The following is a 23,778-nucleotide window of genomic DNA, read 5'->3' as shown; positions in this document are numbered from 1 at the left end:
GGTGACGTTACTATGCTGGCAGAAGCACTCCTCCTCTTGACATACGCTATATCTAGACAAGGCCTGGCTGTCACTTTTGCAGAAGTAGTAGTTGAAAATCTTATTTATGTTTGCATCTCTGGATGTACTGATTTAGAGACCCTTATTGGCATTGACTCTGAAAAGGGAATATGTCTCCAAAATAAAAATTGTCTATATCTATACTGTTGTTGGAATGATTAACATGAATAGGGAAAGTGTCTGCAATGTATGGTGTAATGATTTTACATAAGATCTGCCTTCAATATTTATTTTTTAAAATGAAGCTTGCCATAATACTCTTTTATATTGTATGATTTACTTTAATGGGATATCAAGATGGAAAACTCCATAGGTCACTTTAAAATCCTCCAAAACTGTTGAGAAATCAAGAGCCCTCCAAAATTAAAATTGCAGGATTATTCAAGTGAAAACTACTCAGTTGGATAAGCACACTGACAGCAAGCCCAACATGCTGAATATTTCAGTTGTATACCTTCTGTGTTACACCATGATGCCATTCCTCTTGTAAAAGTAATACCCTGCTTGCTAACAAGAACAGAGCAGAGAAGTAGTGTGGAGAGAGGGTGTGGTCTGCATGCTGGTAGTCTTCTTTTGTTAAAGTTACGGAGCAAATCTGATCCCTTTTATATTACAATGGAAAGGTGATGGGCGTTGACTTGATTAAAGCCAGTGTTTTTCCGGTTGCGCTTTTTAATATCATCAGGAATTGCAAGCTGGCACTGTATATCCTATGTTTCCTAGTGTAGTATCAGCAGGCAACACTTCGTGCTTAGGGAATTACACTTGAGTTGACCTTGTTGGCAAGCTGCATAGAAGCATTTATTCATATTCTGCACTGACATTGACTGATTGTCCTTAAATTGACTTGACTATGTAGGCTGTCACATAGCACAAATGCTAAATGCAGAACAGGCAGTAAAATGGATTGAGTTTATGGCAATAGATATAACTTTTGGGTTGTGATATGAGTTTAAGTCCTAGCTCAGATATGGCTTTGTAACATAGTAGCTTCTCAGTAGTATTAATAGATATTTCTATATTAAGTTTATTGTTGTCACATGGAAAGGATAAGTACCTTATGTACAGTACAGTAAGCCAACTACAATGGTTATATAGTTTCAGATATTTCTGATCAATGATTTATTATTGACTATCAATGTCAGCATGGCAAAAGATGGACTAGTGTATTGTCTGAAAATCAGGTTGTCTGATGTATGCTGGACATCTGAGAAGTTTGTGCTAGGAACTCAGACAAGTATCCTGAATCCACACTGTCTATTTTAAAAAAACATTCTGCAGTCCGTGTCTCTCTTCCCTGATGTCTCCATAGATGGATTTTTCTTTTACACTTTCTTTGCAAAATAATTCATTCTAACTATATTGTCTAAAGCTCCCCGTTCTGTCTTTGCTTCTTGTTTTTTTTCCATTTCCATCTTGTTTGTTAAGCACACTCTTTCCAGAAGTCATTACTTGTATTTTTAATTAGTTTTTTTTAATTATTCTCTGATTACCTAACCATTTGATCCAGTCTGGATTGGTTTTAGAGTATTTATTATTTGCACTACTGTAGCATTGAGGAACTTTAGTCATGGACCAAGACCCCACTATGCCAGGCATTGAACAAACACAGAATAAAGACTGCCTCTGCCCCAAAGAGCTTACAGTCAAAGTATAAGACAAGAGACACCAAATGGATATAGAGAGGTGGGGGAGTACAAGAAAACAGTGAGACAATACTAGTCAGCATTATAGGCAGTGGCCTTTAATGGCCTTTAACAACTGGCCTTGTTGACGGTTTTTTTATGGGCATCATGACAAAGGAGAGTTTTGAAGGAGGAAAATTATAGAATCCTAGAAATGTAGAATTGGAAGAGACCTAGCTAGAGCACCAAATTTTCCTTAACTTTCTGTAGAATTTTGTTTAAAATGTCTTACATTATTATCCCTAAACCTGGAAGTATTCTAGCCTAATTGTAGGATCAAAGACAGATTAAAAAAGACTGTTGATTCTATATCCTCTAAAAGCAGGATATACTCCCCCAGTACAAATTATATTGACCACTAAAAGGAAATGACACTTCATAGCCAAAAGGTTAAAAAGAAGCTTGCCTGTTGTACACCTTTCCTATTGCTTGTTAAGGAACAAACACAGCAGTTGTTGGTGAATAAACCAAATAATTCAACTTTTTCCTGTTTTCAATCAGGTCTGCGCAAGCACGATGTTTGTTTTTTAGTTACGGTGCGTCCAACACAGCCTTATGGCACAAAGTTTGATCGAAGGAGACTTTTTGTTGAGCAAACTGGCCTGGTGTACGTCAGGGGATGTGAAATCCAGGGCATGTTGGATGATAAAGGACGTGTCATTGAAGAAGGTATGATGATGATGATTTTTAAACTATATATATCTATATAATCATTTGGAACAAATAATGAACCAGTCTATTAGCTGGTACGAATTGGTCTTTGTTTTTTTAGAACAAAATAGACCTATTTCTGAAAACATTAGAAATGGTATGGAAGCATGCCAATAAATCATACTTGTAAATATGAGCTTCAAAGTGAATTTGTCTTAATTCTGTTTCAAAAGTGATTATTTTTCTCCTAAAAAGTGGTTCTTAATCTGCTTTCAACACTGTTTTTCTTGCTTTAATCTACTTTTGATTTGTGTTTTAAATATGAACAGGACCAGAACCCAAACCAAGACTTAAAGGAGACTCAAGAACATTTAGAGTATTTCTGGATCCTAACCAGTATCAACAGGACATGACAAACACAATCCAAAATGGAGCAGAAGATGTCTATGAGACATTCAATATAATTATGAGGAGAAAGCCAAAAGAAAACAACTTTAAGGTAAGCTACGTTATAGCTGTTCTTAGGATAATAGTTTTTGAATGTGCTGAGTTGGAAGAGTTGTTGAAATATATGTCTGATATGTCATTGACTAAGATTGTTTGGTGGAAAAAAGCTGGCTAGAATTTATTTCCCTAAACTGTTCAATGACAGTGTTGGTGCTGAATTAAAGAGTTTTGGGGCCTGGTACACAATGGCAATTGGGACTGCCCCCCCCCGGGTGTGGGATGCCCTGAGGTTGGGAGGGGAAATAAGGTCCAGCCCCTCCCGAGTGGGAGGCTTCCAAGTGGGGTTGGATCCTGCCCTCAGGAGATGGGAGGCCTGAGGGTGGGGTGGTTGGAGGACAGACCCACCCAACACTCACCCCAGAGCAGCTTCTGTCCTGCAGGGCTGGCCTGGCTCACCTCTCTGGCCTGTTGGCTCTTGCCAGAGTGCGCAGTTGGGGCCCTGGCTCCTTCCTGTCCCTGGGTTTTTGTGTGTGCAGGTGTTTTTGTTGCTCCCCTTACCCTTTGGTGGTCGGGGTCCCCCTGAGATGGGGGGGGGGGGTCTCTGCAGGTGCACTCAGTGCATGTTAATTTGGGTATGGACAGTATGTTAAATACAAAGAAAATTTGTAAAGATGCATCTTAAAAATAATAAATGCTAGGAAACTTCAGCCAACCTCTGAAATGAACCTATACACAATTGAGAGGGTAATATTTACTGAAAGTCTGTTTATAAGTTTCAGACTACAGATATAAAGGTCACAAAAAATGATGCAACTAGAAAACAGTAAGAAATAGAGCCCTGCATGGATACACAATTTATATTTGGGATATAAGGCAGATATCCACAGAGCTGCAGGGCTCTAGTGACATTGAATTAGACTAGCTGTGCCACCCCCTGCCCTGCCCACTGGGATGGGCATCAGGCTCACCAGCAAGTGTCCCTGGTCATGCTAGTGTGTGCAAGCATCTCGCACGCTCCCGGACAGGAGATGCACACTACTGTCTGGAAAGGAGGAGTGGGCTTGGGCGCTGGCTTCTGTGAGCAGCGGCCCAGCATGCTGCTGCTTTCACCACTTTATATCCACGGATATAAATTGTGTATCCGTGCAGGGCTCTAATGAGAAACCACTACATATCATATGAGATCATTCCCTTCTGCTTTGTATGCACTCTGTATTCTAATTTCCATTGCCTATCACTCTTTCAGAGCCTCATAAAAGGTATGTATTTTGCTTTGTATTCCATCCACAACTTGACTGAGTATAGTAATGAAACTTTTTTTTTTTTTAAAGTCAGCTCATTTAGTGAGATAAGCACGCAACGTTTCGCCTGAATGATGGGACCCACAAAGGGAAATAAAATGACTGAAACTCAAGTCACTATGCTGTGATGGGGATCAGGAGGGGCCATTACTTTCACATCAGTACAGGAACAGTCACTGTCACTCAAATAATTTCACTTGATTCACCATCGTCATGTTCTTTGTAGAATTATGAAGGGGCAACTCCATATACTTTATAACACTCTGATATAGTCATCTTCAACACACAGTCAACCTGTGGAACTCCTTGCCCCAGAGGATGTTGTGAAGGCTAAGGCTAGATAAGTTCATAGAGGATAGGTCCATCAATGGCTATCATCCAGGATTGACAGGGATGGTGTCCTTAGCCACTATTTGCCAGAAGCTGGGAGGACAGGGATGGATCACTTGATGATTACCTGTTGTGTTCATTCCTTCTGGGGCATCTGGCATTGGCCATTGTTGGAAGACAGGATACTGAGCTATATAGACCTAAGGTCTGACTTGGTATAGCTGTCCTTAAGTAAGAATTCATGTGTCAAGAAAGCTCAGGGCCTGCTTAGTTTTGGACAATCCAAGTATTTTTATGTTTGAAGCACAGTATTGATTTTCCAGTTTGTTTTACTGTAAGAGCTTCTTTGTCCTTCATTATGTCTCCAGTGCATATGTGCAGTATTTCCTTTTGCTCTTTGCAGTCTTATCTATGTCATCTGTTGTTTTGCTTTGGCCTTGAGGTAACGTTACATCACTTATCTGTTCAGATTTCTTATTATGTATCACTGCTTATTATCTTATCCCCACTTGTTGTTTCTTCCACTTTATCCATGTTTTGTTCAAGTTCCGAGATTTTTAGTATTGACTTCTTCCAAGAGGTTGAGGACCTTTTCCGGCCACTCTGTTGCCAAATAAGGATGTGTGTTTTAGGCTACTGTTGGGAAGAGGTCTTGTGGCTAAAAATGTGCAGGTTAGTCGACTTTGGCTAATCTACTATCCAAACTAGGGAAGTGACTCCCCTGCTTGCGTACAGATGCTCCTGCTAGCATGAGTATAAATAGCAGTATAGTTTTGCTACCCTGGATAGCAGCAGCAGAGGCATAGCTGAGCCGTGCCCAGCACAAACCTATGATATAGCCCTTGACTTATCTCTTGTACAGATTCTCATTGTTCAGAGAATGGAAGGATAATGCAAGAGAAAGGAAACTATTTTAAATCTTAATTTCTAGCTATTGTGCCATGAGCACAAAGTGCTGAAGGGAAACGCATCTTAGTTCAGCTCTTTTCTACTTAACATAGTTTTTGTCGTTTTAAATAAAAGACCAAATTGAGGAAAGAATTCTCATGAGTGTGCATTTTGTAGGAGTTGACATATCACTCAACATCTCAGCTGCTGCTGCTCCAGTTAAGAGTGAAGGTATCTTCCTGTTATCAATTGGATAGTCAAACACCTTCAGATTTGAAAACAAACAAACAAAACCCAAAACAGAACATTAAGTTATGGTTTTTATGTATATTCCATGGCCAAAGTGCGTAGTGCAAATATTAACCAAAGGGAAATTGCCATTGAATAGATATAGTAAGATTCTATTGGAAATATGTATGTCCATGCACTACAAAGTTGAATGAAATTCTAGTTTTCATAGGGGATTGTGGAATATGATCTGTGAAGATGCTTAAGAAGGGAGGCAAAAAGATCCTTCTCTTTTTAATATTATATGGAAGAGTGTATCTGAAATAAAACAGACTCATGACTCTTCTTTTTTATTTTTTTTAAACTATGCTTACAATTGCAAAGCCCTGAAAAGTCAGAAAACCATTAAATTAATGTTTGCAGATGAATTTTTAGTTAAACATTTTTTCATCTACACCAAAAAGTCTTATGTTCCTACTGTTGTCATAGCAGCAGTTAGTTCACAGGTCTGTGTTGTGATGCAAATAAAGAAATAAAACAAAGTTAATTTTGAACAGTAGTGGATACTTTAGTTTGGTCTGTGTTTGGCAAAGGATGGAAGTGTAGTTTTTAGTTTTGTACAGGGTATTTACAATCAATGGACAGAACAAAAAAAATCACCTTCACAAAGCATTACTTGTTAGTTTTCCTTAATTTCATATTTATTCAGTGAAGCCAAAACAAATAATTAGCTGTTAGCTTTTCATAAATTGGAGTACAGATTATCCATATCTTGGGTATATCTTCTCACCAACTTCAGCCAGTTAACAGAAAGCAAGGTATTACTCTAGAATGATTAATGTTAATAATGTGTCAGGCAGATAGAAGACAGCCTGATTTTATGCTGAGCCTGCAGGGGAGAGAGCAGCCAAAAAACTTGTGCAGTGTTGTAAATTAAGCAACTATGACAGCAGCAGAAGTGCAAACATAATCAGATTGCTAGATATGATAGTCAGCAGTGTTATCTTATATGGGTTATCTTACCAAGTTTACATGTCTGTGCATTCATCAAAGTAATATTTAACATCAGGAACATATTTCTACACTTTCCACCCAAAGACTGAATATAATCATTTAGAAAGATAATCTAGGATATCCCTGTATTGTAATTAGTTGTACTGCTTCTGAGAAATAAGATCTCACTAAATTCAAAATTATGCAAAACCACACAATCTATTCCCTTCTTTCCCCCATCATTAAGCAGCATCATCCTCTAGATGTGACATTTGTTATGTTTTTGACTCATGTCAAAAGAAGTTTGAGGAAGCATCGAGGACATCGTGTACTGGCATCTCTGTGAAGTCATGAATATAAACTAGTCCTTAACTTTACAAGCTCCTTCGATTTGCCTTTTGAGTTGCCTGTCCTCCTGATATCGTGGGCTGTTAAAGTTGAGGGAAGTGAAATAAGTATTATAAATTGACCTACTCCTAATATGCATTTAAGTTGCTTTATCAGCCAGGAAACCTGTCATTTATACCCAGAATGAAATTCCAGATGTTTCCTGCTGATTTGTGCTTCTCAGTTGGCTTAAACCTGTGAGTGCTTGTACTGTGTGTAGTGTATGCACTCAGATGAAGCTTAGGAGGGCAGACAGCTTTACATAGCTCATCTGATTTTGCTTTTTGAGCTAAGGACTGGTTTTAGATTAATAATTCTTCAGGGACACCGGTACTAGACTGTTGAGTTCTGAAAAATGAATCATCCTGAGGGATCCACAGCTCCAAAATGTACAGTGCCTGAACAGTGCTCAAGCACAAAATTACATATTACCTCAGGTTAATGAAATGCTGAATAGGAAGATCAGTAGTTTCTAAATGGAACAGTTGTTATAAAAATAACGCTATCACATCCTTGTGTTCCTGGTCTGTAACTTATATCTCAAAATAATTTTGTTTATTTTTTGTTGTTGTTTTTCTGCTTCTGACACCTTCCCCATCCATAAGGATTCTGGAATGAACTTCCTGGAAATTTTGATGATGATGTTTGAGGCAGAATAAAATACAGCATGCCCATCTGTAGATACAATATATTTGCTTTGCAGCATTGAGAAAAGGAAAGTGCCATTATTAGTAAATTCAGCATATAATGGTCAAACACACAGGAGAAAAGTTACAGCATCCAAGTGCCACTTTTAAAGAATCACACTTCTGATAGCTCTGACACTTAAGTGATAATGATGATTGGTGGCACTGTATAGACACCATTGTGAACCAAAAAATCCATTGTTTCATTTGGGCTAAATTAGCGCTCGCTGATGGGATAGTTCAGTATTTAGACTGTTCTGCTTGAATACTGACATTTTGTTGAACAGGCTATGTAATGACATCAGCAGAAAATATAGCAACTGATTCAATCTAACCAAACACCTGTCAGTGGAAAAGAACTTTTTTTTTTTTCCTCAAACACACTGGGATGCTGGGGTACTTCAGAAAGTTAATCTTCAGTTTGTTACATTATGATGATAAGATGTCACTTTTACTGATTCATCTTCTGTTTTGTCACTCACAGGCTGTTCTGGAGACTATTAGGAATCTGATGAACACAGACTGTGTGGTTCCTGATTGGTTGCATGACATCATCCTTGGATATGGAGACCCAAGCAGCGCTCATTATTCAAAAATGCCAAATCAGATTGCTTCTCTGGATTTTAATGACACCTTCCTCTCCATTGATCATTTAAAAGCCAGTTTTCCTGGATATAACATAAAAGTAACTGTTGACAATCCAGCTTTACAGAAACCCCCTTTCAGGTGATCTAAGAATCTCACATGTACTTGGTCTCAGACAGTCTGAATAGATAATTCTCCAATTAAACCATGGTGTAAATCTAAGTCATTTCAGTTTCATTCCTAAAAAGTATCATAGTGAAACTGGTACTGGAAAAGTAAGTCAGTTTAGTTCAGTGACTCAGTATGTTCTTTTGCCTGAGAAAATAGCTCATAAGAGCTGCTATTGTAATTTATTATTAATATGTTATATTGCAGTGGCATCCAAAGGTCAAAATTAGGATCAGGATGTCATTGTGCCACACCCTATAGAAATGTGTATGAAAACCTTGTCCCTGATCCAAACAGTTGACAGTCTATAGGGGAAAGTGATATACGAAGGGTGAGGTTACAATCTGTGTGTGTGTGTATGTATTATATATAATTTTACATTTGACATCTTTTCTATCATAAATATAAAAAGTGTCAACTGTTCCCATCTGTCAATCTAGCTATCATTTAATTAGATATGTGTTTTGGCAGACATGAGTCTTGAAGGATGTGAAGTAGGGAAGAAGTGGATCTATAGTGGGCAATGTAGCATAAGGCACCCAGACTACTTATTATTTATTTGTATTGTGGTCGTGGATGGGAGCCTAGGCACTGTACACACACAAAATGATGATTCCTGGCTCGAAAACCTTACAATCTAAGTATAAGGTGATGGAATAAGTTGAGGGGAAAGGGAGGTTCAATATAATAATGGGACAATATATGTGTGAGAAACTATATACAACCAGTGGGTGAGGTGCAAGATGATCTGTTCTAACACAGTGTTTCTCAAACTTTTGTACTGGTGACCCCTTTCACATAGCAAGCCTCTGAGTGCGACACTTCCCTCCCCCCACCCCCAATATATTAAAAACACTTTTAAAAATATATTTAACACCATTATAAATGTTGGGGGCAAAGCAGGGTTTGGGGTGGAGGCTGACAGTTCACGACCCCCCCACATAATATCCTCACAATCCCCTGAGGGCCCAACCCCTAGTTTGAGAACCTCTGTTCTAACAACTAGAAATTGCATTTCTGTAGTTTCATTCCAATAAATCTCAAAATGCCATGTAGCATTTATTTTTAATTTCTCTTGGGAAATGAATTGTAAGGATTTCCTGTCTTTAGCGGACTATAAGTCATTAAAGTCTTTCAAAATGCTGCTTCATCTGTAACATTTGATGATAGATGTAGTCCCTGCACAAAGAGAAGATGAGAGCACTTTTTGCCTATCACAGATTTTTTCTTTGATTTACACAGCCTTGCCACAAAAAGAAGCCCTTCACCTTAATTTATAGCCCCATTACATTGTAAAGATATTTCTTACTAATATGCTGTACCATGAAGAGGTGCCTGTCATGATACAATATTAAATGGAATTGGAGGATGCAGGAGCTCTTTGTGCTAGTGTCGTCATAAAAAATAATGTAGGCGATCTGCAAAGGAAACACTACTACAAGGAGTGAGGTATCACCAATGTTTACAGAAGAGTCCATTGCTTCTATCTGTAGAGTGTCTTATTTTCTATCATTAATGTATATTTATATTGACCCCCACCTACTCTGCTCCTCCACTCCTTCTGTGCTGTTCCGTTCTATCTCACCTTACTGTTTATTCATATTATCTCTTTTTCCAATTCTCTATCTTCTACCCCATGTCTTATGACTAGAACACTTTCCCTGTGCTCATTTGCCAAGTACACGTTCTCTCCACCTCTATATTACTCCTTAAAACTAACCTCTTCAACCAAATCCTTTTGTGCCTCATCAATAATCCCACATTTTCTCTCTCCTGGATTGTTGTCCTATTGTCTTGAGTAGAGCTGGCCGAAACTCGGGTCTTGGTTCAGGAGAAGTTTTGGTATTTCCAGATTTGTTTTTGGTTCAAATTTGGAACCAAAGCAAAATTACCAAAATCTCTTGGCAAACCAGAGATCCCTGAAAAATTGGTTTTTGAAACACCAAAATACTGTGTTCCTGAGGCCAATGGTATGAAATTGACATTCGTGTCAATTTCCTGATTGCTACTTCTTGAATAGTAGCCATGAAATTGAAAAGAATGTCATTTTCATTCTGCTGGCATTTTCAGGGCTGCTAGGCTCCCTGCTTGAACCAGAGCTTCCAGAATCCCTGCTGTGGAGCTTGGAGCCTGGAAATTTTAAGACTGGCTCCCAGGGTCTGGGGCCACGTGGACTGCCTTGTGTTGAGGACCCCAGGGCTTTCAGACTTGCGGGCCAGCTGCCTGCACAGGTTGTCCTACTCCCAAGTGAGGAATAGACTTGGTGAAACATTTTACTCCAATGAATCAGCATTTTCCAGCCTGTTCTAGTCTTGAGTTTTGTCTTACAGGTTGTAAGATCTTTGGGAAATGGAATGGCTTATTTATGTATATAGAGTGCCATATCATTTGCTGGTGCTCTAAAAATGTATATGAAAGACTATCTGACCTACTTGTGAAGGAAATGAAGTTGAAACTTTACAAATATGTTTTACAGGATAACTTTCCCACTAAGGGGAGGAAAAGGGAAGAAACGGAAAGAAGAGGATGGGAATGAAGAAAAGACTGAAGAAGCTAAAACATTAATTGTGGAACCTCATGTTATTCCCAACAGGGGACCATATCCATACAATCAACCCAAACGGTAATATTGTTATAACTTTGTGTCTGTGCAAATACATAAGTAACAATCCAGTGTCTGGGAGACTGAAATCTTATTGTAGGTTTCAAATGAGTTTCCACGTTGGTTTGGTTACACAATCAGGAATAATTTCTGCTTATAAAACAATCAGAGGATATTTATTCTATTTTGATTGATTGATTGATTGATTGATTGATTTCAGTAGATAGTAGAAGTGAGCTAGACTGAATTAAGGCCGCTTTAATTGTGAATGAGTGTCCACAGGAGTTTAATGCAGTTTAGCTAATCCACTTTAAATTCAGACCTTTAGTTAATTTGGATTAATTTTTTTTGTGTCCCATATAGACAGTCCCTTACAAAAAAAAAGTTTTTATTTTCTGCATTTACTGAACCTATTTTTGTTCATTACAGCAATACTATTCAGTTTACTCATACTCAGATTGAGGCTATACGTGCAGGAATGCAACCTGGGCTGACTATGGTAAGGACAATAATAATAAAGAGTTGTTACCGTATTTCTTGTTGAAAATTATGCTGTTTAAGTTTAGGAGAGATTCTCTGAAGTGCAGGTAACTTCCATTTTCTATGTCTACTATGATTGTGTGTTGTGTTTTCTTCCTACCAGCAGATAAAGAAAAGGAAATACCCAATAACATCCTCTCTCTCAAACAAAAAGCAAACAAACAAACCAAAAAAACCTCTGAATAGAATTCTGTCCTGTGTTCCAGTGGTTGGGGATTCTTTCTGGATCACTGAATTAACATGCGTGTGTGTGTGTGTGTGTGTTTGCGGGGGGAGAGGGATTACTAATTTTAGAGTATAGCGATTCTGTGCTGAATTTGTGACTGTTTTGGTTGTATTTACAGTAATTGCAATATCTTGGGCCTGATGCAGTACCCACTGCATGCAATGAAAACCTTTCTGTTGACTTCAGTGAGCTTCAGTTGGGCTCCTCAGGAGAATTTCAGTTCCTCACTTCCAAAACTGAGGACATAATCTATAGTATTGAACTTGATTTTGCTTGAATGTAGTCATGACCAGTGAAGGGTTTACAGGGGTCACAGTTCTTAATAAGTAAATTTTCTGCTAAGAGTGTCTTTTTCACCAGCCAGCTGTTGTCTCTCCTTAAATTAACTACTCAGAATACCTCACTGACTCTTCTTCTCCACACCACTGTTCAACAAAGAGATTGAGTGTCTAGACACTCAATGCTGCTTTTTGGAATTAGGCCTCATGCTACCTTTGCTTTCCTCTCCATCTCTTCTTATGTAGCACACAAACACAGAGGAAGGAAAGAAAATGAAACTTAATTACTGTTCTTCGAGTGCTTGCTCGTGTCGATTCCATTCTAGGTGTGTGCACAGTCATCAGAGTTTTTTGTCTTAGCGGTATCCATAGGGTCGACAGTGGCGCCCTCTTGAGTGCCACGTTCATGTGTCAGTATATCAGGCGCTGTCATTCATATGCCCTTTCAGTCCCTTCTTACCACCTGTGGTGGTTAGTCGGAGCGCCTTTCCTTGCATAGCCACAGGCTAGCGGTTTTTCATCTTTACTGACTTTGAGACTTAAGGCCTTGTAAATAGTTTGTTGATAGTAGTTTGAAGTAGTTAAGTGTAGTTAGAAGTTAGAGTCCCAAGTGAGGCATGCCCCTCAAGTGCCACACTCATGCGTCGGTATATAAGGTGCTGCCAGCCCTACTGACACATGAGCGCAGCACTCAAGGGGGCACCACTGCTGACCCTATGGATACCTCTAAGGCAAAAATCTCCGACCGCACACATGGGCGCACACACACATAGAATGGAATGGACAGGAGCAACACATCTTGAACAACCATTATAAAAAGGAAGGTAACCGTTTTTTCTTTGAGAGATGGTCCTATGTGTATTCCACACATGAGTACACATGCCCACCATGTGCCTTCCCCTGTGTATAGAGAGAGTCAGCCACTGGAACTGGTATATCATAAAACCCATAACCCTGTTGGTAGCATACCTAACAGGTGCAGAACTCCCTAGCAAGACAAGCTCAACAGACATTTTTCCACACACCATGAATGGGAGATGCATGGTTCTGTTCTGAATGACATCTGCACTCAGTGGAGAACACCATCTTGGGATCTCTTTGCATCCCACGAGAACAAGAAATTACCTCTGTAGTACTCCAGAGCAGCTCTGTGCCACAGCTTGAAGGGTGATTGATGCCCTGCTACTGTCCTGGATGGACTATCTCAGATATGCCTTCCCTCCCATTCCACTCATACCACAAGTCCTGCAAAAGATCCATCATGACATGGCTCGGGTTATCTTCATCGCACTCAACTGTCTGAAACAGTTCTGTTCTTTGGCCACCTGAGGATTTCAACCCATTCACATCTGATCATCTTCAGATCTGATGACACAATACAATGATACAATCCAGCACACCAACCCAGGACCTTTTCAGCTTAAGGCCTGGTATTTGGATGGGCATCTGACATAGAGTGCTCATGTTCAGTGGTGGTTCAATCCTGTCTCAACCAAAGCAGGCAAGAGTCTACTGGGAAATGTCTGACCAAATGGAAATGTTTCTCCTTTTGATCAAGTCAATGCCGGTTAGTTCCATAGTCTAGAATACAAGGAATCCCAGTAGACTACCTTTAAGACATTGGGCCTTTGTCAATTCCTGGTGGGTCCATCTTTCATCCTCCAATCAAAGCCCATACTATCTTTACCTATCCTACGATGACTTGATTCCCGAAGGCACTTATTAGAACTTTCCCACTAGAGTGAAACCAACACCACATTGGGATATGTCTTGTCCTTTCAGTTCTCACCAAACCTCCCTTCGAACCATTAGTCACATGTTCTATGTCCTGTCTCTCAATGAAAGTGGCCTTCACCATCACATCCGCCAAGAGGGTAAGCGAGCTGGGAGCACTCACAGCAGATCTGCCATGAATCATCATTCATAAAGAACAGATCTCTCTTCACCACCACCCAAAATTCATCCCTAAAGTACTTTCAGAGTTTCACATGAATCAGACCATCTACTTATTGCTATTTTTTCCAAAACCTATAATTGGAAGTTCTTCGATGTGTGTGTGTGTGTGGTCCCTGATCGTAGTCCATTACCTGCCCTCCGTCCCCTTTCCTGCGGATCATAATCAGATTCATTGTAAGAAAAGGAACTGGAGATGGCATCAGTCACACTGCCCTTTATACTCTTGGTTTGGAGCATGAGAACAACTGCACGTGCAGACCAGCGAATACTACTAACAATCTCTGGACTCAGGTGCATGGTGCCCTTGTGTGGAATACAGATAAGGACCATACATCTTGAAGATACAGTTAAGTTCATTTTCATGGACTGATATTGCGGTATTTACTCACATGAGTAGGCCCACTGAAATCAGTGGGGCTACTCATCTGAGTAAAGGCTTTAGGATTGGTTAACAACTTAGTTTGCAGTAAGACGAATGATGACCCTGTGAATGATGATAAATCAATGGCTTATAGTTAGACTATATCTGCAGTTTCTGATGGGTTCTTTTAAAATGAAAGAAGACATTTTCCATGTCAGATAGTTTTTGGACGACAGTAAAATTCACTAGTGATAAGTGATTAAAATTTGCTTAGTTAATAATGACTTTTTCTGGAACAAGCCCATTGATTTGAACTGCTGGCTTTTTAATAATTATAGCGTTTGGCTAAGAATACACACATTTGTGTATGGGAGTCTCCTTTCATACCAGTATTCCTTACTTGTCAGCTGGAAAGATGACTTGTAAATTAAAATCTTTATTGCCATTTTGTAATATATAATCAAAACATAAAATACATGGGGGGAAAAACTCTAGGTGATGTCGCTCTTTGTTTTAATCTTGTTTTTTTAAATCTAATATTATGCGCTGTTAATTAAAATAATTTAATCTTTGATGAATCAGTAAGAATAACTTTTCCAGTATAAGCACAATGTATTATGAAGTACCATCTGCATATTTTTATGGGAAGGCTTTTAGGGATAAATTGTAGTACCTGATAGTGTGTAGTTCCAGCAGTCCATAAGGAAAAAAAATAACTACTGAGAGAAATCATGTAAATTTTTGGCTATATTTTGCTAATCACTTATTTTCAGTTTAAAAATATCTTCTCTGATTTCAGAGAGCATTCTCTTAAACATAATGGGAAAAATGACACTTAAAATGAGCATTTCTTAAATAACAAGCCTCTTGCAATTTTTGCTTGCTTAAGCCCACAAGATCATCTTTTGTTTTTGGTTTTTGGCAGCTGTTTGAGCCTGTCTCTTTCCAATTCACTTTACAGTGTGAACCCATATTTTCATTCCAGTTATGATAAATAAGATGAACTGCTGTTGAGTATATTGTGCTTATTTATGGTAATGAGGTGTGATCCTGCTGTCCCTATATGAGGAGTCCAAATTACATGTCCCTAGGACTGCTTGTCTGAAGGAGGCAAGCAGGACTTGGCCCGTTTTGGTTGAAATGTCATATGTAGGTTCTTGTGACATTCTAATCTGATGCGTGCTGTATTTCTTAACTCTCTTCAAAATACCACAATTTGAGATTGTCCATCATATTTAGAAACCTTGCTCAAATTGGATTTTTGCTCATATTTAAAATGTTAGGTGTAGAGAAAGTTAGTTTGCTTCAATATATAGGGGTGAATCTGATGGCTCCAGGATGCAAATGTGAGGTGCTCAGTCTCCACAGAACTCTTCCAGAGTATTCCTCACATTAGCTCCCTCAGGTTCAAGGATAGCATTTGGCAGCTTTACTGAGTTTGGGTAAATGTAAAGTAAATTAAAATATATTTGTGACAGATGTGAATATAAGAACCTGGATAGACAGAGACAGATGATTTAACTGCTTTTAAATACATATGTTTCAAAAAGCGGTGGTATTAAGGATAATGCAGCTACATCAATGGTAACTAAATCACGTGAATAAAAATGAACATACTACATTTGTGATCATAAATACGTGGCGTGGAGTGAAATATGTCTGAATTTCAAAACCAAACTCTTAATATGAAGAATTGTAACTGAGATGCAGAGTTATAATGAATTTATTAATGTTAAATTCTGTGCAGTTTCTTATAAATGTATTGATCTCGGATATATTGATAATGTCAACAGAGACAGTCTTAGATTTTGCAGGAACCTATTGTAAATTAAAAGGGCAAGGCCTCATCAAGCTAGCACCCAACCTATGAATCCATCCAACTCCTCCTTTCTTATCTATGATATTTAAGTCTCTGCTCTTTCTTGCTTTTCTGTGTTGCCTCATGTCTCACTAGTATTTGAGGTTCCCCAGCCTCTTGTGACCACTCTACATGTATGAGGAAGTTTCAGTGACAGCCAGTGCTTAATTTGTAATGAAAGGGGTGCTGGGACGCAAGCAAGTTTTTTACATTTATAACTGATGCAGCAAGCACAGTGATGCTGGAGCAATGAACTGCCAACCCTAGAGATGCCAGGGCTTAGCCCTGGCAAGCCCTGGGACAAATTAAGCAGTGGTCACAGCCTACTGGTTTCAGATTGCGCACCATGGAATCAGAGTCAGCAGTTTGTCTATACGGTCAGATATATTCCCGTTGCACAGGATTCTGCATTAGCACAGGGCTAAATTTTCCACTGTATCTTGTTGTATTTGTGTCTGGAGTTTACAGAAACAAGTAACAAATTGCACACATTTGACAATGAATGGTGCAATTTAGAGTAGAATTTTGTCATCAGCTTCCTAAGTCAATGCTTTGTCAAAATAAAGATACTACTTGGCAAACCATCTTGTTCTACCCAACTCATAATAACTTCTTATGCTTCCAACTGGATAGTTGTCATATGTTACAAATTACTTCACATCTAGTCTTGTTCTTTTTTCATTTTGTAGGTAGTGGGCCCACCTGGTACAGGTAAAACTGATGTGGCTGTGCAGATAATATCCAATCTCTATCATAATTTCCCAGAACAGAGAACCCTGATAGTTACACATTCCAACCAGGTAAATGAACAACTTCTGTATGACAAATTTTTTGTACTGCTCTATTTTCTGTGGCTTCAATAGTACAGTTATTTCCATTGATGTGGACTTGAACAGGTTTGTGTGGAGTCTTACCCCTGGTCTACACTGGGGTGGGGTGGGGGTGGGAGATCGATCTAACTTACGCAACTTCAGTTACAAGAATAGCGTAGCTGAAGTCGACGTATCTTGGATTAACTTACCTCCCGTCCTCACGGTGCGGGGTCGACGGCTGTGGCTCCCCCATCGACTCTGCTTCCGCCTCTCGCCCTGGTGGAGTTCTGGAGTCAACGGGGAGTGTGTTGGGGGGTCGATTTATTGTGTCTAGATGAGATGCGATAAATCGATCCCCGATAGATAGATCGCTACCCGCTGGTCCGGTGGGTAGTGTGGATGTACTCTCTAACTAGATAAAAACAGATTTAGAAGTTATGATGAAATCAAAATTTAAAACGTTCTGGAGTATGTTAGATGCATTTTCTGTTTAGGACATTTAAGTGATTAGGGTGGAAATCCAAAAAGTTACGTATTGTTCTCCTATTAAATGTATGGGACTTTTCTGCTTCTGCTATATCTGAAATACCTATTATAGCCCCAGTCGCCCTATCTGGACTACAGAATAACATCTCAATTTTGCATTTACTACTGAGCCACCATCCCAGTCCAACTTCGTTTGACAAGCCAGATACTGTGGGCTTTCAGATATCAGGCAAGATGCATTAGTGTTACTAAATTAATATAAAATTCATGTAGCTATACCAGTGCAAACCCAAACATAGACATACTTAAGTCAGTTTAATCCTTATTTAAGTCAGTTTAGGTTAATTTGGGCAAAACTAAACTCATTTAAGTGTGTCTATATTAAGGTTTGCACTGTGTGACTAGAATCCAGGCCTATAACACTTGTCTTGTCTTTCACATACAGACCAGACACAACACCTCCCTGCATCCACCTTCTCATCACAGGCCACAGAGACCTAATTACCTTTCCTGTTATTATGTAGTCAAGAAATCTAATTGTCTCCTTCATCTGTTCATCTTCCAAATGTGATCAGGAAAATCTACCCCTATAGCAGTCCAGAGATGCACCTTTAACCCATCCACCGTGTGTGTGTCTGTGTGTGTATGTATAGATAGAGTTTTATATATATATATATATATATAGTTATTCATCACTGGCCATAGACTACACCATACACCCTTGCATTTCTTATTTTCTTAGTCAGAAAGTGTCCTTAAGCCCTACTTAGCAGCCTCCTCTCACTTCAGGCGTTATAAAACCGCCAATTCTGCTTGCCCCTTTGCTCAGATCAGTTATTAGGCCATGTAACATTTATCATCATCTGGGGGAGTTCAGCCATTCTTTGTACATACCTCCCAACCTCTCTAAGTAACTTTCTCCACATCCCACCTCACTCCTTTACTGGCATTCTAATTGGCGCAACAAGAGAGCAACTACTTCTGCGTCTTCCATCAAAACAAATATAAGCAGTCATTCAGTTGACCTATAGCTCTCCCCACCCTTCTGTTGATTGGCTACAATCTGGGATAATGGTATCCAGGCTGTGTTGGTACAGTGGCTTCTGTCTGAGTCTGAAGCAGTCCTGCCTTTGATGAAGTAAAAGGTGATGGGAGAGGTAAGCCTTAGGGAGTTCATTACCTGTATATAGGCTAGTGTTTGCAAACCTCTGTATACAGGGATTCCTTTTAGTCATCAGTGAAACGAAGCCATACCTGAGGTGATAGCCTATAAACAGCACTACTCCATAACTGTTTAAGACAGAAAGTGAAGTATATTCTTTCCAGTTGAAACTGCAGGGGAATTTTAGGAAAGCATATACAATAAATGGTAAATGGACAAAATTTGATTTGGGTGTCATTTCTTCATGACTTGTTGCTTTCATAGCAAATAATAATTGGATGCTAAGAAGTCTAGTACTTGAAACAGTTTTGTAAGCTGATAGCCAATTTTTTTAAGCAGAGGCTTGAAGTAGAGGTGAATGTGTTTTTGTTTTTGTTTTTTTTTAAACTTTGTATCTATAGCATGTAAAGGCAGCAGTATCAGTAGACTGACTTCTTTTCCTCCCCGAGATTAAGAGCTCTGATTTAAGAGTTACCTTCATGTTTGCTTTGATTCCAGTTCTTACCAAACTAGGCATCCTTTTCTAGCATGCTCAATAGTAAATCTTCAGTTTTCCCTGCAAGAGCCTCTGAACTTCTAAAAACTACCTTCTCCCCTGTTCTTGTCAATCTCTAGGCCTTGAACCAGCTGTTTGAGAAAATCATGGCATTAGACATTGATGAGCGCCACCTCCTGCGTCTCGGTCATGGAGAGGAGGAATTGGAGACAGAGAAAGATTTCAGCAGGTGAGCTGATGGGCAAGAGGAAGGTGCTAATGATAAGCTAATTTGTGTAAACATGGCAAGTGTATGTTTAAATTCCTGCTTTCATTGGTAATAAACAATGTGCAGTTTGCTTAGACTCATGCTTCCTTTCCCATAAAATTATGTCCTAACATAGTGTTACTGCAACTGTAACTTAAGGTATGTCTACACTGCAGTTAAATATCTTTGACTGGTCCATGTCAGATAACTCGAGCTTGCAGGGCTCAGGCTACAGAGCTGCTTAATTGCCATTCATTCGGGCTCGGGCTGGAGCCTGGTGTCTAGGATCTGTGAGGTGGGATGGTACCAGAGCTCAGGCTGTGAGGTGGGATGGGCCCAGTGCTCAGGCTGCAGCCAGAGCCCAAACATTTACATTGCAGCTAAACAGCCCCTTAGCCCAAGCCCAGGCCAATTGTGGGTTTTAATTGCAGTGTAGACATACCCTTCGAGCCCTGAGTATAGGGCTTTTATTTTCAGTATAGTTTCTTAGCTAATTCTTTTTTCCCCCCAATTTTGTAGCCAATTAGGTTAAAAAACTGCACTTTTCTATTTTTATACACATCAAGGCAGTTGTGTATTCACCTATCTTCATCTATATGTTTGAACTTGTAAATATATTTTAAGCATGTACACATTTTATGGAGTTTTTATTTAATGAAATGCAAATCGAAGGCTAAAATAATGTACTTTTTGCAATTCTAAATTTCTTTGCAGCTGTTCATGTTATTTTAACTTGCAATATGCTGAATATTGGATATTATAGAATGGTTGAAATTTCAAACTCAGATCCCTTCTGCTCGTAATTATTTTACAGAATTGCTTACAATAGTTCATTTTTAAAGCATTTTTTTAACATCCATTTGAACTAAAGAGCTTGTACTGTAATAGTAAATAATAAATTTTGAAGAATATGTCCATGATTAACAATTATACATATTTCATAAAGTTTTCAGTTCTTCGGCTTAACTTTTGTACAGATGTAGGCCCTGTTCTTGTAAATACTCTCATGCTTAATTTTACATGTGAGTAGTCCCACTGACTTCATTGGGGCTACACGTTAGTAAATGTTCGTAGGATCAGAGGCTTGCATTGGAAAATAATTGAAGTGAACAAGTACTGGATTATTTTGACAATATCTTGACTTACCTCACATACCTTGTGTTTCTGATATCCTGAGATCTATTTGGCTACAGTAACACTTCAGACAAATATTAACACCCAGTAATTTACATAATACATTAACATTTCCCTCTACAAAATAATCCAAGACTGTTGACCTTCAGGTCTTGCTGCAAAGCTACTGCTCTATGCCTAGGTTTTTGGGGGAGAAAACAATATGCTGAGGTTTGGGGCAGGAGAGAAGGATTTGGGGTGATTGGTATTTTTCTCTGACTGATTACTTTCTGGTGTTTCGGTTGTTCCTGGGTTCATTCTTCATACCAGTACAATTGTCTTTTTAACATATGAAAGGTGGTTCTAGCCCTGTGTGAATGCTATTTTACATATTAATTTAAGCAAAACTAGGCACATGACATGAATTGTGATGAATCAAAACATTTTTTCTTTTTAGTGAAAAATCTGGTTGTGGCCACTTGTAACTCAGGAGGCTGGATTTTGTTTTTAACACTCCAGAAAGCATATTTGATTATGGCTACTGGAAAAGTAATTTCGTTGCTTCAGTTGTAAAATAATGCTCTTTTCAGTTCTGTAACTTATAGTATTCAAATTTCCAGCTTCAGCTTCCCTGTTTTTTGATAAGTAAGAAAATAGAAATAATCATGAGTTCTAGGAGGTTCCATTTTTAGTCATTATGAGAAAAAACTTGCATTTATAAATGTTTTGTTAGGAGCTTTTCCTGTCTTTCAAAATTATCCTTTTCTCACATTCAGAAATAATATTTTAAAAGCACACGTATGGAAAACTCATTAAGCTCAATAACACATTTTTGTTTTGACCTTTAGGGGGTGTGGTCAGTATAATTGAGTGAGAGGGGAAAGAGTTAAAATAGTATCACATACTATTGCCACCCCTGATTTCCTATGCCACTTGTTATAGTTTTAGTCACATTTTCTTATTTTAATATTTTTCTGTCCCATTGTTGTGTGAAAGACTTAAATTGGGAAAACTGGCTGTGCAAAGGAAACCATTATGGGTTTGAATTGGGTAAAATGAACATTCAGAGCACAGACAGAAGGTATCCCCCTTACCCCCGCAAGTGGGTCCAATCACCTGTCTAGGGTGTGGCCATCAGAGGATGGACACAGAAGTGCTTCTAAGAATGCTGGGGCTGCATTATGAAAGGATAACTGCAGAGAGCTTTGGCATTCACATAAGGAATCATGGTTTGTGTGAGTGAGACTCGGGAATTACTGGTGAAATTTCTAGTTCTACCACAGACTTCCTGTATGACTCTGGACAGTTTGCTGAATCTCTCTGCCTCAGTTCCCCACATGTAAAATTTGGATAATTCTTCCCTTCCTCACAGGAATATGTGAGGATAACTTCATTCATGTTTGAGGCACTCTGATTCTGTGGTGAGAGGGGGCATTGAAGTATTACCTAGATATATAGTAACAGCTGGCAGGTAGCAGTTTTTTATTCTGTTTTTACTGGTAACTAGAAAAGTCCAGTGCTTGTTCTGTATAGTTATTTTTGCGACATCCAAGTGTTGGCATTCAGCAAAATTCATTTCGCCTGAGAAAGAAACTCAGAATACATAATTCTTTGTATCACATTGCATCCATTCTGTAGGTATGGAAGAGTTAATTATGTCCTAGGTCGAAGACTAGAGCTTCTACGGGAGGTTGGACGATTACAAGAGAGCCTGGGAGTCCCAGGAGATGTTTCTTATACTTGTGAAACAGCTGGCCACTTCTTCTTATACCAAGTAAGAGATTAAATATTTTTCCAAAGAGCAGATTTGGATCTCCCTCTGTTATAAAGCACAATGTGGATATTGGAGTGAATTTCTCAGAATTGAGTCTAAAGAAATGGTTTTGTTTGGTGGCTCAAAATGTAGACAGCAACTGAAGCTATAATTATAATGTTACTTGTTTGTGTTGCTATTGTTTTTAACTCTGTGCCTAATGACTCACAAATTGAAACACCAGCATTCTTGCATTTTTGTACAACTATTGGCAACATTTCTGATCTTGATTTTCCTCTTCAGATAAGACAATCTCAGCAAGTTTCTTCATGCTCTTGATGATAGATCTCAAGGCAGTAACTTGCTTTTGCTTTTGTTAGATAACTAAATGAAGGAAAACAAATGGTACACACAACTGGAAATTCACTTTACATTTGATTTTTATGGTAGAGTACAGCATCAAAATCGTAATTTATCTGTTTCAGAGAGAGTTTAATATCAGCGGTGTAGCCATGTTAGTCTGGATCTGTAAAAGCAGCAAAGAGTCCTGTGGCACCTTATAGACTAACAGGCTCTATAAGGTGCCACAGGACTCTTTGCTGCTTTTACAGATCCAGACTAACATGGCTACACCGCTGATATTAAACTAACAGATGTATTGGAGCATGAGCGTTCGTGGGTGAATACGCATCTGACGAAGTGGGTATTCACCCACGAAAGCTCATGCTCCAATACATCTGTTAGTCTATAAGGTGCCACAGGAGACTCTGCTGCTTTTAGAGATAGTTTAGTCTTACTAAAAAATGCAATTTCTCTCCTTTGAATATATTTGTAAATTATTTTTTTGAAGTTATGTTGAAAACCAAATATAAACCTGTGATTTTTATGCAAATATGTACTAAATAAAAATAGGTAGCCTAAGGTTTTAAAAAAGCCTGTTGAATAGAAAAATATATACACCATCACGACGCCTTTGTTTTTTGCAGGTAATGTCTCGTTGGGAGGAGTATATTAGCAAAGTGAAAGTTAAAGGTGGCAAGCTTCCTGATGTTGCAGATGTCTCTAGTTTCTTCCCTTTTCACCAGTATTTTGCAAATGCCCCTCAACCAATTTTTAAAGGCAAATCTTATGAAGAGGATATGGAAATTGCTGAAGGGTGTTTCAGACATATTAAGAAAATATTCACTCAACTTGAGGTAAGATTTGTAAAATTTCAATTTACTGGCATTTTTGGAATTATTTGAGGGGGCATTTTTTTTAAACCAGACAGTATAAAAGGAAATCTAGACCAGTGGTTCTCATACAGGGGTATGTGCACATCTGGGGGTATGCAGAGGTCTTCCAGGTGATACATCAACTCATCCAAATATTTGACTAGTTTTACAACAGGCTTCATAAAAGGCACTAGCAAAGTCAGTACAAACTAAAATTTCATACAATGACTTTTTTATACTGTATATACTATACATTGAAATGTAA

The 23,778-nt window shown here is 38.7% G+C and overlaps 1 protein-coding gene across 1 annotated transcript in view; it reads left to right on the top strand.

Annotated features, from left to right (window-relative positions):
* AQR (aquarius intron-binding spliceosomal factor) overlaps nt 1-23,778 on the top strand; it is a 93,827-nt gene that overhangs the window by 37,387 nt on the left and 32,662 nt on the right. The window contains exons 18-26 of the mRNA XM_039536986.1: nt 2,247-2,414; nt 2,726-2,895; nt 8,141-8,382; nt 10,886-11,032; nt 11,441-11,510; nt 16,920-17,030; nt 19,306-19,415; nt 22,185-22,320; nt 23,286-23,495. Of these exons, the coding sequence (XP_039392920.1) occupies nt 2,247-2,414; nt 2,726-2,895; nt 8,141-8,382; nt 10,886-11,032; nt 11,441-11,510; nt 16,920-17,030; nt 19,306-19,415; nt 22,185-22,320; nt 23,286-23,495 (1,364 nt within the window). The remainder of the gene's footprint in view (nt 1-2,246; nt 2,415-2,725; nt 2,896-8,140; nt 8,383-10,885; nt 11,033-11,440; nt 11,511-16,919; nt 17,031-19,305; nt 19,416-22,184; nt 22,321-23,285; nt 23,496-23,778) is intronic.

This window comes from Mauremys reevesii, linkage group 4 (assembly GCF_016161935.1).
Source record: "Mauremys reevesii isolate NIE-2019 linkage group 4, ASM1616193v1, whole genome shotgun sequence".
In the NCBI taxonomy this organism is placed as follows: domain Eukaryota; kingdom Metazoa; phylum Chordata; order Testudines; family Geoemydidae; genus Mauremys; species Mauremys reevesii.
This window is presented reverse-complemented; position numbering and strand designations above follow the sequence as displayed.